The sequence below is a fragment of the Meles meles genome, chromosome 19 (assembly GCF_922984935.1).
Source record: "Meles meles chromosome 19, mMelMel3.1 paternal haplotype, whole genome shotgun sequence".
NCBI lineage: Eukaryota > Metazoa > Chordata > Mammalia > Carnivora > Mustelidae > Meles > Meles meles.
In genome coordinates, this window is record NC_060084.1 from 50,437,272 (window position 1) to 50,460,757 (window position 23,486).

The window sequence follows — 23,486 nt, forward strand, 5'->3', positions numbered from 1 at the left end:
ATGGAGGCCTTTACCAGAGCATTCCTCAAGCTGAGAATGGGAGCGTTCGTTTATTTGAGCACTGACGCATTTCTGTACTGTTTGGAGGTGTTCACAGTAATGTCCTTTTTAAAATGATGAACCGTGTCCGAGGCCCGCAAAGGGTCCCCCTGGCAGGGCCTTCCGCTCTAGCTGAGCTCAGCTGCACAAGGCGAGGCCCCGTCTATGCCAGTGCACCCGCATTCACCTTACCGTCTTGTGTATCAAGTAGAAGTCCTTCTTGTGGGCACAGAATGCCTTCTTAAAAAGCCTCTTCTCCATGGGGGTCCAGATGTCAGAACCTGTCAGAGAAAGAGCCAAGCAGGGGGAAAGGACGGGGCTGGCGTGCAGACCACCCTCCTTTCCAAAGCTGCCATCACCAAGCACGATCGTGCGTCAAACATTCTGCTAAGGCCCTTACTTGCTTCATCCGCTACAGACCTCACGAAACCTCAGCAGGTTGGGCCCTCACAATCTGTGCTTTACCGAGGCAGTCATGGAGGCCTGCACTGGGTGAGGGTCCAGACTGCCTGACTGCAGGGCTGGCGCACGGGCTCCCACCGCTGAAGCTCAGCCTGCCTCCTCCCCTCCCTGGCCCAGGGCATCCCCTTCCTGGCTGGGCATGGCCCCTGAGGGAATCAACGGAAAAGGGGAAGGTGGGATGCAACTAACAGAAAACATGCCCACAGAGTCCCATCCCCCCACCCCCCACCACCCCGGGGAGAGGGAAGGCCTTTCTGGAAAGGCAGGTGAAGGCCCCAAGAGAACTCCCAAAAGGCATAGGTGAAGCTTGCTGTTGGGACTGTTTTCACAAGGTCTCAGCCAGGCAGAAAAAAATGCCCACAGCCCCGCCCAGTCACCTGCGTAGCGGTAGTCGGCCAGCGGGTGAGTGTGCGGCTTCTGGGGCCCGCGCAGTAAGAGGGTCTCCAGGGCAACCTGGAACAAGGGGGGGCACAGACTACTTTACACAGGGAGGGGAGGAAGAGTCTCACCTCTGCTCCCTCCATCCTTCTGAAGCCACCGCCGGCTCTCCGGAAGGCTCTCCCCAGCCCTATACTCAGTGCGGTGGGTCCTCGGACCAGCCCACACCTGTGACCGCTGAGCGCGGCTGCCATGGACTCTCCCGGCAAGGTGCTCCCAACTAGGAGACAGTGACTGTGTGGGTTTGCTCCTGTGGTGCACGTTCTTTGCCATCAAGGACCAGCATTTGGAACAGCCCTTGCCCACCGCCCCCTTTGTTTCCTTCATGGCGCGAATCGCTATCCAGCCACCTTCCAGAACGTATTTGCTGTTTTGGCTCTTCTCAAATGTAAGCCCATAAAGAAAGGGACTTTGTCCTGCTCCCCAGCGTAACCCATCAGGCCTGCCGTGGCATCTGTGGGACCTAGCGCAAAATGAAAACGCTTCTTCAAAACTTACTAAGGATTTCAAGATGACAACATGAGCATGAAACCAATACTGGGGTCCCCAAGCTGGCCCCGGCCCCCATGCCACAACATTACCAAGCCCTCAGCGGAACCCCAGGAAGGTGGGTTGCCCGCTCTGTTGAGCACCTACTATGTGCCAGCCACTGCCTCTCAGCTGAAGAAAGAGCAGGACTGTGGCACTGGCTGCGTGATCGGCCTTTTCCTCTCCCACTACTCAGTAAACTGAGGAGGGTCTTGGAGGAGACACAGGCAATTCTAATGCATCAGAAGTTTGCATACACGGGTTTTTAATTGAAGAAAAAAAGCTCTAAGAAACCCAATGAGCACGGGACCTGAGTTGGGTGTGCTGGGCAGCGGCTCTCCAGCGCCCCAGAGATGGGGTGGAGCCCGGCACTGCTGTCGCACCAGACAGAGCCCACACCTGCAGCTCGTGAGGACCACACCAATCCCAAAGCCACAGGAAGGACGACAGTGGCCTGCCCAAGCAGACGGCGCGCAGGACACGCCTGCAGCTCCAGCTTCCCCAGGCACACCCCAGCCCCTGGCCCTGCCTCCACTTCACCTGAACACTGCCCCGGGCCTCGTGCAGGCAGTGCAGAGCAAGCTCCAGGTTGGTGCCCCCTCCCGGCATCACGCTGGAGCAGGCCACATTGCAGAGCTCAGTGACTGTGTCCGGCAGCGATCCCAGCAGAGTGTGAGAGAGGAGACAGGGAGTCAGCAAGTGCCAGGGAGGAGACTTCCTGGACAGCACAGGGGGTGGGCTCCTTGTCACCCACCCCCCACGTCTCAGCTGAAAGCGGGATGAGGGAAGGGAGGGACAAGAAGAACAGGCACAAACCCTGCCCCGAACAGCTGAACAGCCGGGCCAGGCTTGCGGGCGGGAGACTGTAGCTGCCGAGAAGCCGCGCAGCACCAAGGGGAGCCCTCCCGCCTCCTCACCCCGGGTACTGCTTCTGGGTCTAGGGGAGAACCAGGAGGAGATATCCTCAGACATGGGGGGTAGGTAGGGGCAGGGCCCGCTGGAATTTGGCCCCAAAGCCTCAGCCACCTCTATCCTGCGTTTCTGGGTTGGTCGTCACATCTCCCCATGGCTTCCAGACCAGAGAAGCGACGTGCTCGTCAGCAGCAGCCAGCGCTCTCTCCTGGAGCTCTGGGATCTCAGCCTGAAACCGGCTTCCTATGTTGATGTGTCTGAAATGAGGCCGCACACACAGACACGCGGGACAGACACACGTGACTAAGACGGGAAATGAAACAGATATGGGCGGTGTTCCCTTCTCTAGGGCCACAGCCTTGCCCAATGCAAACCCTGTGCCATCTGCCAAACGTGTTCAGTGTCCATCATCCCTGACAGATACGTGCAGTCATTCCAGAAACCCCTCAAAGGGGTACTTCCTTCCCTCCTCTCATTTCCCTTATTGCTGTATCTCTGGCCTCGGTGTCGCTGCAGGTCCAGGACAGGCGAGTACACGCTGAGAGCTCGTGTGCTTCTACACCCATGGCCGTACTATCCAGCCACACTCCACGGACACTCAAAAGTCTGGACTATACCACCACCAATTCTACCTAGAACCCCAGGGTCCTGGGCATTCTGTCCCCGGGGCCCTAGCTATGGTATGTCTAGACAGAAAGAATGCTAGGGGAGCTGCCCACCTACACCCACAGAAGTGCACAACTTCTCCCTTACGGAGGCTCCGTAGCGAGACCTGATCTCCTGTGACGAAGGAGCCCCGGGAAAACTGACACAGGCCCACAGGGCAGGTAGAAGCACCCCCACTTTGGAAGGATGCACCCTCAGGTGCTACTCTGTTCCAACTTACGGTTCAATGCTGATCTTGGTGTCATCCTTTACCATGCAAATGCCGAAAGAACTGTCCACTTGATCTAGAAAACACGCAACAAGAACAAAAGCTTCAGGAAGACTGACCATAAGGCCCTTCTGCCTGCCTTCGTGGAGCAGCTAAAAGCCGGCTCTTTACAGTTGCGTGGTAGGGAGAGTCTTTGAAAAATTAAAAGGAGAACTACCGTAAAATCCAGCAATCCTGCTTCTGGGTATTCTTTCCAAGATTTTATTTATTTATTTGACAGAGAGAGGGAGCCAGAGAGCACAAGCAGGGGGAATGGCAGAGGGAGAGGGAGGAGCTGACTCCCCGCTGAGCAGGGCACCAGATGTGGGGCTCCATCCCAGGACCCCGGGATCATGACCTGAGCCAGAAGCAGACGCTTAACTGACTGAACCACTCAGGCAGCACCCCACCCCCACCCTGGGTATTTATCCAAAAGAACTTGAACCAGTATCTTAGCGATAACTGCACTTCCACGTTTACTCAGCACTACTCACAACAGCCAAGTGGAAACACTCTGATGTCCTTCAACAGAGGAGTGGGTAAAGAGAATGTGGTGTTTACATATGATGGAATACGAATCAACCTTTTTTTTTGAGAGGAACCTTCAATATGCAACAACACAAATAAACCTTGAGAACATCATGCCAGGCACAGACAAGGAAATATTGCATGACTTTGCTTATGTAAGTATCCAGAATAGTCCAATTCAGGGGCGCCTGGGTGGCTCATTTGGCTGAGTGTCCAACTCTGGGGTTTGGCTTGGGTCATGATCTCAGGATCCTGGGGTCGAGCCCCACATCAGGCTCTGCCCTCGGCTCGGAGCCTGCTGGAGATTCCCCCCCTCTCCTTCTCTCTCTGCCCCTCCCCCCATCTGCATGCATGCTCACGCTCTTTCTAAATAAATAAAAAAATCTTTAAAAAATAGTCCAGTTCACATAATCAAAAGTGGGATGGTGGTTGCCAGGGGCTGGGGGAGTGGGAAGTGGGTATTTACTGATCAATGAGCATAAAGTGTTGGGTAAGCCAGATGAGTAAGCTCTAGAGGTCCACAGGGCAACGTGGTCCCTGTAATCAACAATGATGTTCTGAGCACTTACTCACTTAAGGGAGACTCATGTTAACTTATCATCATAAAACACAATTTTTAAAGAAAGATTTATTTACGTGAGAGAGAGGCAGGAGAGAGGGGCAGAGAGAGGGAGAGAGTAACCTAAGCAGACTCGGGGCTGAGCACGGAGCCCGACATGGGGCCTGATTTCATAACCCTGAGATCATGACCTGAGTGAAACCAAGATTGGTGACTCAACCGACCATGCCGCCCAGGTGCCCTGATAGCACACAATTAAAAAAAAAAACAAACCTTGCATGGAAGAGGCAGAGGAACTCAGCAAGATGACAAATTAACTGATTAAAAATTATTTTATAGAACAGGAAGCTAAGGTCTCTGGAAGCTGTCCTAAAGGCATCCAGCATTTTAGGAAATACTCATTTAAGAAAATGACCAAATATTGGTAAGAACAGTGAGAGTCTGTGGCATCTGCCCATCACTTCCCCACCCGAAGCCCAGCTCCATTAACAGAAGCACTACCTAGAGTGCCTCACCCTAGGCAGGTGCACCCAAGGAGAGGGACTTCTTCTCCCAGCAGCATCCACGCTTAAAGAATTAAAGGGAGTTATGATGATTTCTTATCAAAGAGAGAATACTGTAAAGAGACAGAAGATTTTTAAAAGAACCAAGTGGAAATTTGGGGATTAAAAAAGTACAATAACCAGGGTGCTTGAGTGGCTCAGTCACTTAAGTGATTTTGTGATTTTGGCTCAGGTTGTGATCTCAAGGTCATGAGATTGAGCCCTGCATGGGGCTCTGTGCTCAGTGGGGAGTCTGCTTGAGATGCCTTCTCTCCCTCTGCCCTTCCCCCAACTCTCAAAAAGAAATAAATATTCAGGGAAAAAAAAAGCACAATAACCAAGCTGAGTCTCAACAGCAGATCTCGGCTGGCAGGAGAAATGATCAGCAAATCTGAAGATAGATCACTAGAGATCACGTAATCTGAAAAGGGAAAAAAGAATGGAGAAAAATGGAGTGAGCCCCAGAGAAATGGGGGTCATCATCTAGTGCCGCAAAATATGTGTAATCAGAGTCCCGGAGAAAGACAAGGAAAGGATGACAAAACATGTGAAGTATCATGGCATCGATACAACAGCTGAAATCTGCCCAAATTTGGTAAATAACAAAAACAAAAACCCAATATATACATCCAGGAAACTATAAACACTAAGGAGAATAAACACAAAGGGTTCTGTGTCTAGACACATCCATCACAGGCAAAATGCTGAAGGCCAAAGATAGAGATCTTGAAAGTAAAAGGAGAAAAACAACTTGTTTCACGCAAGAGCACCCCAGTAGGGTTAACAGCTGACTTGGCAGAAGGACAACATATTCAAGTCATTGAAAATAAAATACTATCGACCAGGAATCACATCCAGCAAATTACTTTTCAAAAATAACTGTGAAATAAAGTCATTCTCAGATAAATAAAAATTGAGATTTGTTGCTATCAGATCTGTCTTAAAAGAAATAGTAAAGGGGGAGGGGTGCCTGGGTGCTCATTCGGTTCAGTGTCTGACTCTTGGTTTCAGCTCAGGTCGTGATCTCAGGGTCATGGGATTGATACACACAGTTGGGCTCCATGATCAGTGGGGAGTCTGCTTGAGATTCTCTCTCTCCCTCTCCCTTTGCCCTGCCCCCCACCCTCTATAAATCTTAAAAAAAAAAAAAGAAAGGTGGAATATCATTGTCATAAAAAGGAATGGAATACTGACACACACGGCAACACAGGTGGAACCTGAAAACATTATGCCAGGAAAGAGTCACAGAACACCACATACTGCAGGATTCCAAGTATATGCAATGTCCAGATTAGCCAAATCTACAGAGACAGAGAGTCAACTAGAGGTTACCTACGGCTGGGGGTGGGGGGCAGGGACAGGAATGGCTGCTAAGGAGTGTGGGGCTTCTTTTGGGAGTGCTGACAATCTCTGAAACTTGACAGTAGCAATGGTTGCACAGGTCTGTGAATGCAATAAAACCCACTGTATTACATGCTTTAAAGGGATAAATTTTATGTAAATTGTATCTCCATACTGATAATAGACACCTAAGAAAGTTCCTTAGACTGAAAGCAGATGACACGAAATAGTAAGTGAATCAAAACAAAAAAACAAAGGGTGCTGGTAAAGGTAATTATATGGGTCATTCTAAGATTATAATCACATATTTTTTTAATTGACTCGAAAAGCAATTGCATAAAACAGTATGTATTGTGGGCCTATAAAATACAGAAATACACTATGTGTGGCAATAAAAAGGAGTTACACTGCAGTAAAGAAAGAAGACCCCAGACAGTGAGTTGAATCTGCAGGAATAAATGAAGTTATCAGTAATGGTAAATGAGAAGGGCAATAAAACAAACTCTATAAATAATGCCTGCTTTCCTTTTTTTCCCCCCTCTTTAAAGACTTCATTTATTTATTTGACAGAGCAAGAGAGCACAAGCAGGTGGGACAGTGGGGAGAGAGAGGGAGAAGCAAACTCCACGCTGAGCAGGGAGCCCGAATCAGGGCTCAATCCCAGGACCCGGCATCATGAGCCGAGCTGAAGGCAGATGCCCAACTGTCTGAGCCACCCAGGCGCCCCATAAATAATGCTTGTTTTCCTTTATTGTCTTCTTTATTATAACGCAAAATTATATAAAGTAATAATTACAACAATGTATTTCAGGGTTTCTAATATATGTGTGTATATACATAAATAACATAATGTTATATATATACATACGACAATAATAGCAGAAGGGTTAAAAGAAATGGAATTAGATAGCGATGTTTCTATATTTTATTAAATTAATACACAACTGAGCACACTCTGATAAAGTAAGATGTATGTTTTAAGTCCTATAGCAGCTCCTAAGAAATGACTAAGAAAAAGTGAAAAATTAAAGGAAACAATGTGTTATACAAGAAAATATTCACGTAATACAAAAGAAAGCAGGAAAGGGGGGACAGAAGGAGAAAATGACATGAGACCTATAGAAAATAAAAAGCAAAATGGCAGATATAAATCTAACTGCATCACTGGCCCATAAAAGAGAATGCTTAAACAAACCAATCAAAAGGCAGTCTCTCAGACTGGATATAAAAATATGATCCAGGGCACCTGGGTGGCTCAGTGGGTTAAGCCTCTGCCTTTGGCTCAGGTCATCATCCCAGGGTCCTGGGATCAAGCCCCGCATCGGGCTCTCTGCTTGGAGGGGGGTCTGCTACCCCCTTTCTCTCTGCCTGCCTCTCTGCCTACTTGTGATCTCTCTCTGCCAAATAAATAAAATAAAAAAACAAAAACAAACAAACAAAATATGATCCAACTGACGCTGTCTGTGGGAGACACGCTTTATTTTCAAAGACACAAACAGGGTGAAGATAAAAGAACAGGAAAAATCAGACCAAGTGAAAAACAACCATAAAAGCCCTGGAATGGCTACACTAATGTCAGGAAAATTAGACTTTATTATTTTTTAAAATTTATTTGCAAGACAGGGAAAGAGTGAGGGAGCAGGGAGGGGGAGGAGGAGGGTCTCCAGCAGATTCCTTGTTGAGTGTGGAGCCAACGCAGGGTGACCTCATCACCCAGAGTTCACAACCTCAGATGAAATCCAGAGTCAGATGCTTAACTGACTGTGCCACCCAGGTGTCCCTGCAAACTGCGACTTTAAAACAAAAAATATTACTCGAGAACATGACAAAATTCTTGTAATAATGATAAATGATATCCTATCATAATGACAAAATGTCAAGCCATCAGGAAAATATGGCAATTATATAAAAATAATGCACTTAAAACAGAATCCATAAATACATAAAGCAACAATTGATAGAACTGATGAATAAAATGAACAATTAAAAGATAATGGTTGGATCCATCCACGTCATCGCAAATGGCAAGCTTTCATTTCTTTTGATGGCTGCATAGTATTCCATTGTGTATATATACCACATCTTCTGCTGGGGGGAGGTGGGATTGGGAGAGGGGGAGCGGGCTATGGACATTGGGGAGGGGAGGCGAACCATAAGAGACTATGGACTCTGAAAAACAACCTGAGGGTTTTGAAGGGTCAGGGGTGGGAGGTTGGGGCAACCTGAGGGTTTTGAAGGGTCAGGGGTGGGAGGTTGGGGGAACAGGTGGTGGGTAATGGGGAGGGCACGTTTTGCATGGAGCACTGGGTGTGATGCCAAAACAATGAACACTGTTATGCTGTAAATAAACAAATAAACGAATAAAAAAAAAAAGATAATGGTTGGAGGGGCGCTTGGGTGGTGCAGTCGCTTGACTGAATGACTCTTGGTTTCGGCTTGGGGGGTGATCTCGGGGCTGTGGAATCAAGCCCTAAGTTGGCCTCCGTGCTTGATGCAGAGTGTGCTTGGGACTCTCTGTCCCACTCCTTCTGCTCCTTCCCGCCATGCATGCACATACGCTTTCTCTCTCTTTCAAATAAATAAATCTTTAAAAAAATAGCTTAAATACTTAAATACTTTCAATAATGCATAGGACAACCAGGCGGAAGGCCAACAGGAAGTAGAATACTTGAACTAACCGCACACAACAGACAACTACAGTGTTTTCTACCCATCATCGGGAGAATACATTCTTCTCCAGTACACATGGAACATTCTCCACGACAGAATATATTCTAGCCCATAAAAATGTAAAAAAGTGGGCGCCTGGGTGGCTCAGTGGTTTAAGCCGCTGCCTTTGGCTCAGGTCATGATCTCAGGGTCCTGGGATCGAGTCCCGCATCGGGCTCTCTGCTTGGCGGGGAGCCTGCTTCCCTCTCACGCTCTCTGCCTGCCTCTCTGCCTACTTGTGATCTCTCTCTGTCAAATAAATAAATAAAATCTTAAAAAAAAAATGTAAAAAAGTAAAAGCACTCGAAAAAAGTAAAAGCACTGAACTAATACAAAGTATATTCTCTGACCACAACAGAATTAAAAATCAATTTAAAAAAGGCAACTTGGAAAATTCACAAAGAGGCAGAAATTAAACGACACACTCCTTAATAATCACTGTATCAAAAAAGAAACCAGGGGCGCCTGGGTGGCTCAGTCGGTTAAGTGTCTGCCTTTGGCTCAGGTCCCGGGATCGACCCCCCCCATCGGGCTCCCTGCTTGGCGGGAGTCTGCTTCTCCCTCTCGTTCTGCCGCTCCCCACCCCCACTTGCACTCTCTCTCAAATAAATAAAATTTCATAAAAAGACATAAGAAAGGAAATCAGAACATGCTTTGAGATACATGAAAAGAAGAATACAACATGCTGAAACTTGTGAAATGCAGCTAAAGCAGTGCTGTGAGAGAAATTCATAGCTGTAAAGGTCTGCATTAAAACAGAAAAAGAGGGGCGCCTGGGTGGCTCAGTGGGTTAAAGCCTCTGCCTTCGGCTCAGGTCATGATCCCAGGGTCCTGGGATCAGGCCCCGCATCGGGCTCTCTGCTCCGCATGGAGCCTGCTTCCTCCTCACTCTCTGCCTGCCTCTCTGCCTAGTTGTGATTTCTCTCTGTCAAATAAATAAAATATTTAAAAAAAAAATAAAAAAAATAAAAAATAAAAAAAAATAAAAAAAAAAACAGAAAAAGAATCTCAAGTCATTTATGGTCAATTGGCTTTCCACAAGGCGCCAGTTCAGCAGGAAACGAACAGCATTTTCTTTTCTTTTCTTTTTTAAGATTTTACTTATTTATTTGACGGGCAGAGATCACAAGTAGGCAGAGAGGCAGATGGGGGTGGGGGAAGCAGGCTCCCTGCTGAGCAGAGAGCCCAGTGTGGGGCTCGATCCCAGGACCCCGAGATCATGACCTGAGCCGAAGGCAGAGGCTTAACCCACTGAGCCCCCAGGCGCCCCGGGAGCAGCATTGTCAGTAATGGCGCTGAAACAATGGACAGTCACGTGCAAAAGAACAAGTTGGGACTCCCATCTTACACAATACATAAAAGTTGAAATAGATCAGACATAAATTTAAGACTTAAAATGCTATGACTCTTTCAAGAAAACAGGCAAATCTTGGTGATCTTTGCTCAGGCAAAACCTTAGATACAACAAGGAAAGCACAAGTGACAAAAAATAAATTGGGACTTCATCAAAATTAAACACTTTAGTCTGGCAAACAAGACCACAAATAAAATGAAAAGACAATGCCCCAAACGGGAGAGAGTCTGCAAACCCATGTACCTGATAGGTACAAGGCCTTCATTCCAGAATAGAGAAGAACCTTTTACAACTGAATAATAAGAAGATAACAACACAATTCAAAATCCGGGCAGAGGATTTGAAAAGATTATAGAGCCTCGGTAAGCACGCAGAATGACCCTCAGTCTCAGGAACCATCAGGAAAATGCAGCTCGAAACCACCTTACACATAGCAGGACAGTCACATGAGAAGAAAGGTCACGACGGCTGACAAGGATGTGGAGAAGCCGGAACTTTCATACGACGCTGGCGGGAATTTAAAACCTGTCCGTCATTTTGGAAAACGGTCTGGTAGCGACTGGAGTGGTTAAACTCAGAGCTACCCTACGACCCAGCAACTGCCCTCCTGGAAACATACTCGGGAGAAAAGGAAACATGTCCCACAAACGCCTGCACACGGTGTTCAGGAGCACATAACTCGCAGCAGCCGGAGGACAGAAATACCCCAAATGCCCATCAAGTGAGGGACGGGTACGCAGAACGTGCCATGTCCAGACCACGGGATGTCATCGGGCCCTAAAGAGGTGTGTGACCGTGGCGCACACTGTCACATGGACGCCCGTGGAGGCTGAGGGAGGAAGCTAGACAAAACGTCCCCCACAGTATGAGCCCTGTTATACGCATTGTCCAGAATGGGCAGCTCCAGAGAGAGAAAGAATAGAGGAGTGGTTGCTCAGGGCGGGGGAGAGGGAGCCCCAGGCTGCGTGTGACTGCATGGATCTGGTGCTTCTTCTGGGAGTAACAAAACTGCCCTAAAATTAGATGGCATGAGGGGCGCGCAACCCTGTAAGAATCCTAAAGAAACACTATCTACTTCCAGTGGGTGATTCGTGTAGCGTAATTTTGTTCTGGCCAAAACTGGTAAAAATTACTCAAAGGGCAGGATGGTGGTCAGGGTCAACAGTTCCTGCATTTTCTTTCTGGCTGTAAAATTCTCGCACCTAGGGGTGCCTGGGTGGCTCAGTGGGTTAAAGCCTCTGCCTTCGGCTCAGGTCATGATCCCAGGGTCCTGGGATCAAGCCCCGTATCCGGCTCTCTGCTCAGCAGGGAGCCTGCTTCCCTTCCTCTCTCTCTGTCTGCCTCTGCGTACTTGTGATCTCTGTCAAATAAAATAAATAAAATCTTAAAAAAAAAAATTCTCGTACCTAGAAGGCTGCTGGTTCCAGAAGGTGCTGGGCTTCTCCGGAACAGCCATGGGACTCACACAGCAGGCCCAGGGTGGCAGGAGGGAGGGGAACAGGCCCCCCGCAGGCCCGCCCCACCCGGAGCAGAGACCACAGTGGTGCCCCGCGTCACTCACCACGCATGTTGCTGATGAGTTTGTCCGGACCAGCATGAGCAGAGGTGGAACAGAGGGTGTTGAAGTACAGCCCTGAGCCCTCCCGGATGGGGCTGAGCATGGGGGGTGGCGTGTAAGGGGAGCACTGGAACAGTCCCTTGAGGAGGCGGTCCACCAGGAACACCGGAGACCGCAGACAGCTCTGGTGGCATCCCCCCAGGCCCGGCTCCCCAAAGGACGAGGGTGGAGGAGGGATGAACAATGCCTTGGACTGGGGGCGCTTCTTCCGCTTCCGGTGTTGGCTGCCATCCTTGCTGTCTCTCTCTTCCCCATCTTTCTCTGGTCCCTGCGGAAGAAGAGAGTTCAGAACTCGGGATCTCCTGAGGAACCCCGCCACACAGCTGTCTTCAGGATAGCAGGCGAGAGGGAAAAGAGGACAGACTCCCGAGACAGAGGGACACACGACCTGCAACCCAGCATGTCCATGCCTGGGGCCCTCAGAATAGGGAGCAGAGCAGGGCCTCCGCACCTGAGCCGGACCCTAGACCCTAACTTAGCCACTGGACCCCTCCACGCACCCGTGCCCTCAAGGAGAGGCCTTGACTCAGGGGAATTTGAAAATAGGTGAGGCCAGTATCAGTTGTCAAAATGCCTGGCCCTTAGAGAGTTGGGGGCAGAAAGGGCCACAGCTTGAGCAAATGAAAAACAGCAACAGGTCCTGCAAGGTGAGCAAAGACATCCATGAAACCCGTCCCCGCACCCCCTGGGCTTGGCCAGCGGGATCCTCCAGTATGGGCTGAAGAGACCAGGCACGCGCACTTGCAGTGCTCTCTGTCACCTCCCTGCGATCTCCGCTCCTCTCTGCCAGTCCCACTCCACCTCTCCTCCAGGTCTCTGCTCCCACACCTTGTCTGGGAAGACCCCCCCGACCTCCTTAGGTTGAGTCCCTGGTGCCCCCTCAGGATGCTCTCCACTCCCTCTGCTCCCCCTCACAGACCGGCCCACGCTGGGGCACCCCTGTCTGGGGACAGGTCTACTGACTACTGGACCGACAGGCCCATGGGGGCGCAGTCACCAGAGTCTGCAGCGCTGCCCCCATAGGCGGACACCGCGGAGCAGAGGATGTTAGTGACTGAACGAGCATGCTCTGAGACTCAGATACTCCAAGACTCCAAGACTCAGGGCTTCCCCCTCGGCCACTTCAGCCAGCAGGCAGGGGAAGCAGCAGGAAGACAGCGGCCTGACCAGCACCCACCTTGGCGGTGCTCCCGGCGGGTCGGTTCCCTGGAGCTACGGGCACAGGGATCCCCAGAGGGGCCGCAGCCGTGTTGTCCAAGGACTTCTTAGCTCCTGGAGGACTCTGCCCGTCCCCCTCTGGCCTTGGCACCTGTCGCAGTGGCTTGCAAAACTCCGTGCCAAACACCTGAATGCAGAGAATCGATGGCTCTGTAAGCTTCACCGGCGGGCTGGACAGGAAGAGCGGCTCCGGCCAGGCTGCTCCGGAGCAGCCCAGCCCTGACTCCTGGCCCCCTGCCCAGGCTCCCCCCAGGGGCACACCTCCATCCAGAGATAAGTGATGTCCGGTCGCCTACCCCCCGAAAACCTCCCGGAAGCCCCAGCAGCACAGAGCTGACTGCGCGTCCCTTCACCTGCTGCTCCTGCTTCCCTCGAGGTGATGGCCACTGGTCGCTGTGAAAACACATGTGGCTGCTCAGCCCTTTGTCTGTATAAAACATCTGGCTGCAATTCTTGCAGACATAAGTGCTCCTTGGCTCTGCCCAGTCTGCAGGGCCCCCATTTTGCTGGTTACTGTGGGGAAACATGGCAGGAGGGAAGAATGGGAGAAAGGGACTTGGTCCCCATCACTAATTTCTCTTTGTTTAAGTCTGATGCCCTGCTAATGCCTGATGAACCCTGGGAAGTGGAGAGAGGGCGCCCCAATCTTCATGGCCGGATGCATACCTCTTCAGGACTGAAGCATCCAGAACTTGGTGACTCAGGCCCAGCACACAAGAGCCACCAGAGGAATCGGAGGGTCTGAGCTCCCCCAGGCCGGGTGGGGTGTATCCTCTGAACTTACCATCCACCTGCCATGCTCTCCTCCTTCAGCGGATGGGGGAGCCGGTAGATATTTCCACCCTGAAGATGAAAACACATCTGAGCCACCATGTTGGAAAGGAGGCCTACAAGACCTCCAATGGTCAGACTCTGAGACGAAAGCCCAGGTGTAATTCTCTGTGACCTCAGAGGAGGACCCGGTGCCCGGGTGGGGGGGGGGCGCACTTAACTGGAAAGACAGAACTGACAATTCGACTTCATCAAAAGTCCGAACTTCCATGTGTCAAAGGACACCATCAAGAGAGGGAGAAGATGGCCCCGGAATGGGATAAAATCGCTGCAGGTCATGACCTGACAAGAGACTTGTATTCATAATACATAAAGGACTCCTACACAGCTCAGCGATGAAAAGCCCGACACCCCAACTTAAAAATGGGCAAAGGATCTGGAAGACACGTAACCCGAGAGGCTTTCCAAATGGTTACTAGCACATGAAAAGATGCTGGGCAGCCGGGGCAAAGAGCACCAAGGTGCCGAGTCACAGCCGCGAGCATGGGTGGATGAACAAGCCTGCAGCGCAAGCGGGGCTGGTGAGGCTGTGAGGCTGGCGCCCTCCTGTACCGTGGGTGAGGACGCTGAGTGGCGTGGCCCCCCTGGAAAAGTCTGACAGTCCCTCAGACTGAGTCGCCATATGACCCAGCAATGCCCCGCTTTGGTATTTCCCGAGAGGGGGAAACCTACGTGCACGCGGACCTTGTACATGAACGTTCACGGCAGTCCACACAGGCTGAGCTACAGGAACAACACCCGACAGCTAATGAACACGTTCACAAAACAGGACCCAGCCTTACAGGGAGCATCACTCAGCCGCGAAAAGGAGCAAAGCGCCGAGAGGTGCTACAGTGTGACGAGCCTTGAAAACACCACCCTAAGCGTGAGAAGCAGGCACAGAAGGCCCCGCAGTGTGTGATTTCAACTACTCTACACAAAATGCCCAGAAGGGGCAAATCCGCAGACACAGAAGGTAGGTTCCTGGTTGCCAGGGGCCGGGAGGGATGGAGAGATTGGGCATGACAACGAAGGGTCTGGGGCCTCTTTCGGGGGTGACAGAAACGTTCTGGCGAAGAGTGGTAACAGACACCCAACCTTGTGAATATACTGAACGCCACTGGAGGGTACACTTTAAAATGGTGAGTAAATGATACAGGCTGTTAAAAAAAAAAAAAAAGGCAGCTGTGGGATGGCGGGAAGGGTGCTGCACCTCGGGCCGGGATAAGACAGAGCGGCTCCCCTCTCCGTGCCCAGACCCCGTGCCATCCGCAAGGATCGGCAAGGACTGGGCTACTACTGCTCGGCAGGGCCGGCCGGGGTTGTGACCATGACTCCCACCAGGAGAGAGATGGTATCGCACGCAGAATTATTTACAGGGGCAGGATCTCTACCTTTATATCCTGTGAAGAACTGAAGGAGGCCAATCCAAAAGGAAGTGAAAGGCAAACAGCACAAACAAGCAGGAAAAGCTTTGGGGAGAAAGCGTCTGACAACTTTAAAGACCTCGTTAGCTCTTTCGGGGTGGGGGGTAGGGGACAGGAGGGACCACAGTCTCCACGAACCTTCCTTTCCGCCTCTTTAAACCTGCCCTGGAGGAACCCCCGAGATGAAACACAACGCCTGACCAACCAGAAAATGGCGGGAGCAAGTCAGGAATGAGCACAGGCAGGTGTTGGGTCTCGTGAGGGAGAGCCCAGGTACCTGGATTCTGTTGAATATGGTCAGCTTGGACTTGGAGTCCTGGGGTGGCTCTGCTGGGGGCCCGGCCGACGAGAAGGAGGCCATGGCCACCTGGCTCGGGGAGGCTGTGCAGCACATATCCATTTTCACCTTCTCCTTCCGGAAGCCCGAGAAGCGCTGGGACCTGGGGTTGCCGGAGAAGAGCCTGTAGCCTCCGCCCCGGGCACAGGCCTGGCTCTTTTCCCCTTTTGTGGCCCCCAATGCCGTGCCATTCTCCGCCTGGGGCTGCTTCCCTGGGAGCGGGGCTCCGAGGGGCTCCTCCCCACCTAACTGGGTCTGCCGTGTGTCCCCGGGGGAGAAGATGTCCCCCAGGTCCAAGGTCCCTTTTGTGGATCTCAGCTGCTTGGCCAGAGAAGAGATGTCTTGATTGCCGGGGGCGTCCAACGATGAGGCCGTGAGGGACGGTGGAGCGGTGGCCCCTTTGGGTCCTCCCTTTGAGTCCCGTCTGGTGCTGGCCGGGGAGGCCTCCCTGGGGAACAAAGGCGTGATTTTCCTCCTGCGGGCTGGGGACCCCTCTGGCTCTGGGTTTCCGGGGCCAGCATGGAGAGAGTCTACAGGGGGTGCCGGCGGCGTTGGCTGCTGCGGCCAGGGCCCCGGCAGGGGCTTGAGGGCGGCCTGCTTGCCCTCGGACCCGGGGAGCTGGTTGAAGATCCGCTGGGACTTGGCAATCATCTGGAACACCTGCATCTGCTCGTGGCTCACCAGAGACTCCTGCGACTTCAGGAACAGCTGCCGGAAGAGCGGCGTGCCGTCCGACGGGAGCCCGCTCAGCTTCGGGGCATCCGGAAGGCCCGGCTCGCCGGGATTTTGCCACGAGAAGGAGTCACAGTCAAACTTGCTCTTCGTGGAAACCCAGGCGTCGTCTTCCCCGCCGGCGTATCTGGGGTCACCGGAGGCCTCCCCAGGCGCCTTCAAGAGTGTGGCAGGGAAGGGCAACGTGTCCTCCAGATTGACGGTCCCTGGGCTGGGCGAGGGCTCCCCTGCGGGGGAGATGCTGCTGGGCCCCGGGCCTGACTCGCCGCCCTCCCGGGACGGCATCGACGGGGTCTTGTGGACCATGAACACGTTGTTCCCTTTGCTCTTGGCGCAGCCAGGCAGGTTCCTGAGCCACTGGAAGTTGTGGCCAGCTGGCTGGGAACTGGCAGGGACAGTCTGGCCTCGGAACAGAGGCAGGCAGGCAGGCAGGGGGCCGCCCTCGGGCCAGCCCTCCAGGCTGGGCGGCAGCGGGAGCACCAGTTCCGACTCGGCCGAGTCAGGGCCGCCGTTCTCCACGCCTCTCGAGTGCACAGCCGTGAACATGGCAGCGGCAGGCTCCTTCCGCGGGAGGCGAGGCTCCTCGGGAACATCCGTGCCCAGGTTCCCAGGGGCCGCTGGGATGCCTGCTGAGGTGCAGGAGGGCCCGGAAGAGGGTGCACAGGGACAGGCCACTGTCCTGCCTTCTCCGCCGTCTGCGGGCCCCGCGGCGGCCGGAACTGGCGAGGGAATCTTCTGGTGGACGATGCTGCTGACGATGCAGCGCAGGAGGTCTCGGTTGGGCAAGAGGGAGCCGGGGGACCGGGCTTCCGGGGGTGCCAGGGCACGCGGCCCGGCGGGCGCGGGCTGGCTGGCCGCATCGTGGGCGTGCGGGGAGTCCCCGCAGGCCTCCTCTTCCGGGGGGGCCTCCTTCAGGATGCACAGGCCGTGCTGCACCTCGTAGTGGCGGCGCAGGGAGCGGTAGTCGCAGTAGCTCTTGCTGCAGCCCTGCTCCATGCACACGAACGGCTTGGTCTTCTGGTGGGTGAGCATGTGCCCGGTCCTGCAGCCACACGGGGGGAGCGAGTCAGTGGCTGCCTTGGCTGCCGCTCCCCGGGGGCCCCAAGGGTGTCCCCAGGGGGCAGTGGTGCAGCCATATCAGAAGCTACACGTGCCCCCCTCCCCATGAGGGGAGACCCAAGCGGCCGCTGATGGCCAAATGCAAGGGGCACTCCTGTCCCTCAGCTTTAAGCAAACCCCTCATCGGAGGAAAAAAAAAAAATCAATGAAAGGCAGACTGGCGTTCCCCAAAGTGAGTTCCCAAGGAACACCAGTCCTCCAGAGTGGCTCCCTGAGGATGTGGGCTCAGCTGGCAAGCAAGTTTTGAACAAACACTATTTGCTCCTTGGAGGATCAGAGCAGCAAATTTAAAAGCCATGCAGCAGGGAGACAAACCCCTCTTTCAGCTCCCATGTCTCTAGGACTTATTTGTCCACAGAAGCGTTTATTCAAATAGCCCCTCATAGCATCCCTGAGGACTAAGGTTCTGCAGGATACGCTCAAGGAGATGCTTGCTTCCACACAACCCTTCCCTTAGCCCAAGAGTCTTTGCTTTGTCCTAGCACTCCTCCAAGGAGACCGCTACCTGGAGCCTACACCCCGGGGGGAAAAAAAATTACAGATGCCCCATCGGTAAAACCTTTGTAGCAAACAGCCAAACGTGCCTCCTGTAATTTCTGCAATTATGAATGAATATGAATATGTACTACATTTACATCCTACTTCTGGCTACGTTAGCATATCACAAGCATAAACAAGTAAGTCAGTCAGTCCTGTCCTAGGTTCCCAGCAACCCTACCCTGGACAGTCTAATCCGCATGGCACATGGCGTTATCTCCAGCAGCCCTCCCCCCGAATCCCTTCTGAGGAAAGCTGAAGAGAAGGAGTTTAGGAGCCTCCTAAAAATGCAAGGGCTTGCCATCTCCCACTGCCAAGTCTCTGGGTTTGAAAAAAGTCTGTCTTTCCTGTCTCACTAGCAAGAAAGGCCCATCATTTCCAAGATACTGAGAACACAGAGAATTCTGGCTCCTAATTCTTAGAATGGGCTTTATTTTTTTAAATCAAGAAAAAACAATGCTCCATTGCCATATTCTAGAAACAGGCATTTCGGAATCTCTCATGCCCCTGAATTATTCCCACACACATGCCTCATGAGACGCAGATCTGTCCTCCTTGGACACCTGCTGGGGACTCCGAGGATTTCTCTATATGGTTAGCCCAATTCCCTGCATGACAAAATTGCCTTGGAATGAACCCAGATGTGTCTTGAAACCCACAAGGATCCCACTTGCAATCAAGGCAGCGGTTTCCGTCCTGGTGGGAACATGTGGGCTGGGCGGAGGGACCTGTCCCGGACTGTGTGAGCCCGCGCTCCGCAGCGGGCAGTGTGAGAAGAACAGAGGGGCGTCCGCGCACAGCTCCCAGCCATCTGGGGAGCTGGACGGCCGGCTGGGGGGCCTGGGATGGGGTGAGGGAGACCCAGGATCAGCTCGCCCGTTCCCCACCAGCCCCCTGACCACACTCCGACATACAGGTGGTCCTGGCGCTTGAACGCCTTGCCGCAGATCTTGCAGACGTGCTTCCTCTCCTGGCTGTGCGTCAGGTAGTGCTTGCTCAGGGAGCTGGCGCTGCTGAACACCTTCCCGCAGAGGCTGCAGTCCAGGAGCGGGTTCTGGGGGGAAGCGTGCTGCCGCTTGCCTTTCCGGGCGCTCCCACAGGTGGCCCTGCCTCCTTCATCAGCCTCCTTAGGCACCTTGAGGGCGCCGAGCCCGAGGTCTAAACAGAGGGAGAGAGCACAGGTTACAGACGTGTGGGGAAGTCAGAGGGCACAGCTAAGGCACTCAGAGAGTCTCGGGGCTGTAGCCCGCTGGGGCAGAGGGACCACGTCTGTGTCCTCCAACTCCAGCAGCTCTGCACACAGAGAGAAGGGGGAGGGGGAGAAGGGACCCCAGGGATGGCACTCGGAGGGATGGCGGCGGCAATATCTGAAGCATTTCTGGGACAAAGTGACCACTGTGGGTCGGGATTTATGGCTAGACCATCCGTGGTGCTCTCGGAAGGCCAAGCCAGAAAAATAGAGTCCAAGACCTCAGCAAAGCACAGATCCTTCCTGGCAGCCAATTCCACTTCTGGGATGTTAAAGGAACAAACACAGATTTGTACGAAAAGGTAGCTGGCAAAGCAGTTAAGAGCAGCACTGCCTTTCCTGTTAGAAACCTCCTAGCATCTGATGAAAGGGCACGCAGGGGACCGCAGGACGCTCTCAATGGTCTAGGACACAGCATTTAAGATAAAACTGGGGGAAAATATGACGACATGACTGGATATGCTACTCCGTTACAGAACAGAAAGAGACCAAACAATTTGAATAGAAAACAAGCTGAGAGAATGGCATTGACTGGGAGGACTCTGGGCCACTTCTGTTTTCCTTTTCTCGTGTATCTGACTACCTTTCTGTGTTTTCTGTATCCCTTAGGGTAAAATGTTTACAAACCATTCACCCGAGGACCCAGGAAGGGACAGGGAATGCTCAGGTGAGAGAGGGGTGGGACACTATCTCAAGGGTCAGCATTTGGGGAGGAAAGAGCCTGCTTTTGTCCTGCTCCAAGGGACAGAGATTAGGTTTGGTTGTGTCCGACTGAAGAGAAGCAGATTTCAAATCACCGGAAACACAGGGGTGATGGATGCAAGGACGCCGTGGGCTCCCGCCGTCTCCAGTGCCTGGAATTCACTCCCGACACTCACGGGCACTTCTACAGTCATCTGGTGGACAGACCAACCGTGAGAGAAATCCCTGCTCTTTACATTGGTCTTCAAGATGGATCGGACTGCCCCGTGAGATGGCAAGTTTAGAAACCGCCACTTCTCCTGAGCGCTGCTGGGGCCAGGAGTGAGCACAGCAGGTACAACCTGAGAGACACGGCAGGAAGGAGCCTGGATGGCAGTCCCCCAGCTCTGTCCGGGCCCTGGGCCGTTTGTCCCGCAACATGCCTGCTCTCCTCCTCTTCGCGTAAGAAATTACTGCGGCAAGTGTTCGACTGATCCCAGCAGGTTAAATGCGGAAGAAAAGGACTCCTGTCAGAGAAGTCCTCAGCCCTGCCAAGCTACTGTAAAAATGCTCGTTAAAGCAACTACAAAGCTGGAAAACAAAACGTTGTTTCAAAACGTTGGCAAGGACGCTGACCATCAGGCAGGGTCACTGGCCCGGGAAACTGCCGGATCTTCACAGAAGGCGGTGTTAGAGTATTAGAAAACGGCGGACGTACGTTCTCTGATGGGCAGACCTACTTGGAGGAGTAAGCTCAGAGAACTCATCCAAAAGGAACCTCAACTTGTGAAAAGTTGTTCACAGAAACACAAGTGGTCCAACGAGGAGTGCGGTCAGACCGCACGATGGAGCAGCGTGTGATGACAAGGTAATACCTCACGTAAGAAAGCGACTATGGTCGGTTTGAAAAAAACCTCTAATCGCATCACACACTTGACGACTCCGTGCAAAGCTATGCTTTTTCTGAGCACTTTCACTTGTGTTTCCCAAAATCTACATGGGGGGGCCTGGCTAGGGAGTTTTCCTGATGGGACTTTTCTCAGTTTCTTAAGTTTTCTTTAATAACTGTGTATTACTTTCCTGATTAAGACAACAAATGCAAGTGCATGCATTTATATCGGCCTGAATGTAAGCTGGAGAAGTATAAGGAGATAGAACGTAATGATGGGGGGCACCTGAGTGGCTCAGTGGGTTAAAGCCTCTGCCTTCAGCTCAGGTCATGATCCCAGGGTCCTGGGATCGAGCCCCACATTGGGCTCTCTGCTCCGCGGGGAGCCTGCTTCCTCCTCTCTCTCTGCCTGTCTCTCTGCCTAGTTGTGATTTCTCTCTGTCAAATAAATAAAATATTAAAAAAAAAAAAGAACGTAATGATGGGCAGTGGACTCCTCTTTAAACGCATCAGGAGAAGCTGAACTAGGTTAATGATTGGTAACACACTTTGCAGGAAGGGATGCGGACCCCCCGTGAAAACCTGGCGAAGGCTGCCAGTTCTCTGCCCAGCAAAATGCACACATATTCACACTATAAAAGCATTCTTTAGGTGGTTTCTGTGGCCGGGGCCGAGAACCCTAATTCCTGCAGCCACCCAGGCCTGGCCCCGTGCCAGACACACTGCACCTATCCCATGATTCTAGGAGTTCACCTTGGCCATCATTCCAACACGGGGACAAAGCTGAGCCCTTGTCTACTGCGTCTTGTGTGGAGAGGGGCTTTGGGACTTTCTCATTTTGGCAAGTCTTCAGGACGTTCCTAGAGCTGCTCCTAGAGCAGACGTTCACTGAACCCCTGCTCGGCAGAGCCATCACGGACATTGCCTTCCATGCACGTGGTGTGAATGGAACCACCAAAGGGCTCTAGCTCAGTCAATCCATCTGAGCAACTGATCCACGAACCCGTGAAAAGAGTTAGCAGAAACTGAATTGGGGGCACCTGGGTGGCTCAGTCACTTGAGCACCCGACTCCTGGTCTGGGCTCGGGTCTTGAACTCGGGGTCGTGAGATCGAGCCTCCCAGGTGGGCTTTGTGCTCAGCAGGGAGCCACCTGAGATTCTCTCTCTCCCTGCCCCTTCCCACACATGCCCTCTCTCAAAGAAATAAATACATCTTTAAAAAAAATTTTTTTTAAATTGGCTTTATCTTGTTGGGGAAGACTGAAAGCAAACCAAAAAACCCAACAGAAATTGCACCAAGCCATTGAACTACTGCATCCATTCTCCTTGTGCTCCTCTGCTGTTGGAGAGAGAGACTTGTCTGAGTCTGGGATGAGCTCTACCGACACTGATGGAAATGAGTGCTATCTGTCTCGTGCTCTATAGTGTGTGCAGTGCTTTTCCAGTCCTTTCTTCTCTTGCTCCTGACTGCTGATACTCTGCAGGGAAGCAGAGTGGACACTATCATCCCCCCACTTCACACAGATGAGACACTGAGGCTGGGGAAGCTTAGCCAACCAAGTGACAGACAGATGGGATCCCAGGTCACTCTGTAAACATGAAAAGGGCCTCTGAGATGTAATCAGTAGGAAAATCTCCCGTGAACTCAAATGTCTGTCCACAAAACACGCAAGATCAGGACATCCACGAATGGCCCAGTTTCTCAACATTATTCCTCTGGATCAGTGTTTAGTTTCCTTGACTAGGAAGTTGGAAACAATTCCCAAGTGATTGTGACCACCCCGTGTTCCCTAGTAGCCTGTGGAGGATACAAATTTTCCTATCCAATCCGTGCAGAAGCAACCCCGAGCTGGCCACAGGAGCTTTCACACAGCCCTTGGGGCCCTCGGACTCAGGTGGACAGCCTCACCTTGTAAGGAAGCCTGAGATTCCGGGTCTGCGTACTCCTCCAGCAGCTTCACAGAGTCACTGTCCTTCCCTGAGTACAGGGACAGGGTGTCTAAGTTGTCCTCCAGCACCTCACTGGCCATGTCGGGCGTTGGGAGGCTGGGGTCCAGGTCCAAACCACTCAGGCCAGCATAGAGCAGGTCTCGTGTGCTGGGACCCAGATCCCGGTTGAGGGTGTCGCTGCAATTGAGGCTCTCAGAAAACGAAGGGAGATGCATCTCTGGAGGGAGGGCACCCTCATCCCCGAGGCTGTACTGGTCCATGGCTCTCCGCTGCCAGGTGTTGGCCAAGAGCTACTCTCCAGACAAGCAAGGCCGTGTAAGGAGTCAGGGAGGAAAAGCTCTTGGTGCTGTCTAATTCCTGAAAATGAATGAGGAGGAATCAAAATTATGAGAGGGCAATGCAGCATGGCAGATGGAGCATGGACTTGGAGTTCAAACAGACCTGTGTTTGGGTCTGTTCTCTGCCACTTAACAGCCATGTGAACTTGGGCAATTCACTTAAGCTCCACGAGCCCCAGTTTCCCCATCTGTAAACTGGGCATAAGAGACACTCTGTCATAAGGTTGTTGTAAGGAATAAATGGAAGGATTTCCGG

General features: G+C 52.3%; 1 protein-coding gene across 2 annotated transcripts in view; it reads right to left on the reverse strand.

Moving 5' to 3' along the window:
• The window catches only part of ZNF541 (zinc finger protein 541), a 31,933-nt gene extending 8,781 nt beyond the window's left edge, over positions 1 to 23,152 (reverse strand). For both annotated transcript variants that reach the window (XM_045988468.1, XM_045988469.1), the window contains exons 1-12: positions 22,852 to 23,152; positions 19,038 to 19,281; positions 15,676 to 17,509; positions 13,946 to 14,004; positions 13,515 to 13,674; positions 13,121 to 13,288; positions 11,887 to 12,211; positions 3,266 to 3,329; positions 2,494 to 2,636; positions 2,008 to 2,111; positions 879 to 954; positions 232 to 320 (exon numbers count right to left, since the gene is read on the reverse strand). In XM_045988468.1, coding sequence (XP_045844424.1) covers positions 232 to 320; positions 879 to 954; positions 2,008 to 2,111; positions 2,494 to 2,636; positions 3,266 to 3,329; positions 11,887 to 12,211; positions 13,121 to 13,288; positions 13,515 to 13,674; positions 13,946 to 14,004; positions 15,676 to 17,509; positions 19,038 to 19,281; positions 22,852 to 23,152 — 3,567 coding nt within the window. The remainder of the gene's footprint in view (positions 1 to 231; positions 321 to 878; positions 955 to 2,007; positions 2,112 to 2,493; positions 2,637 to 3,265; positions 3,330 to 11,886; positions 12,212 to 13,120; positions 13,289 to 13,514; positions 13,675 to 13,945; positions 14,005 to 15,675; positions 17,510 to 19,037; positions 19,282 to 22,851) is intronic.
• Positions 23,153 to 23,486: the final 334 nt, after the last annotated feature.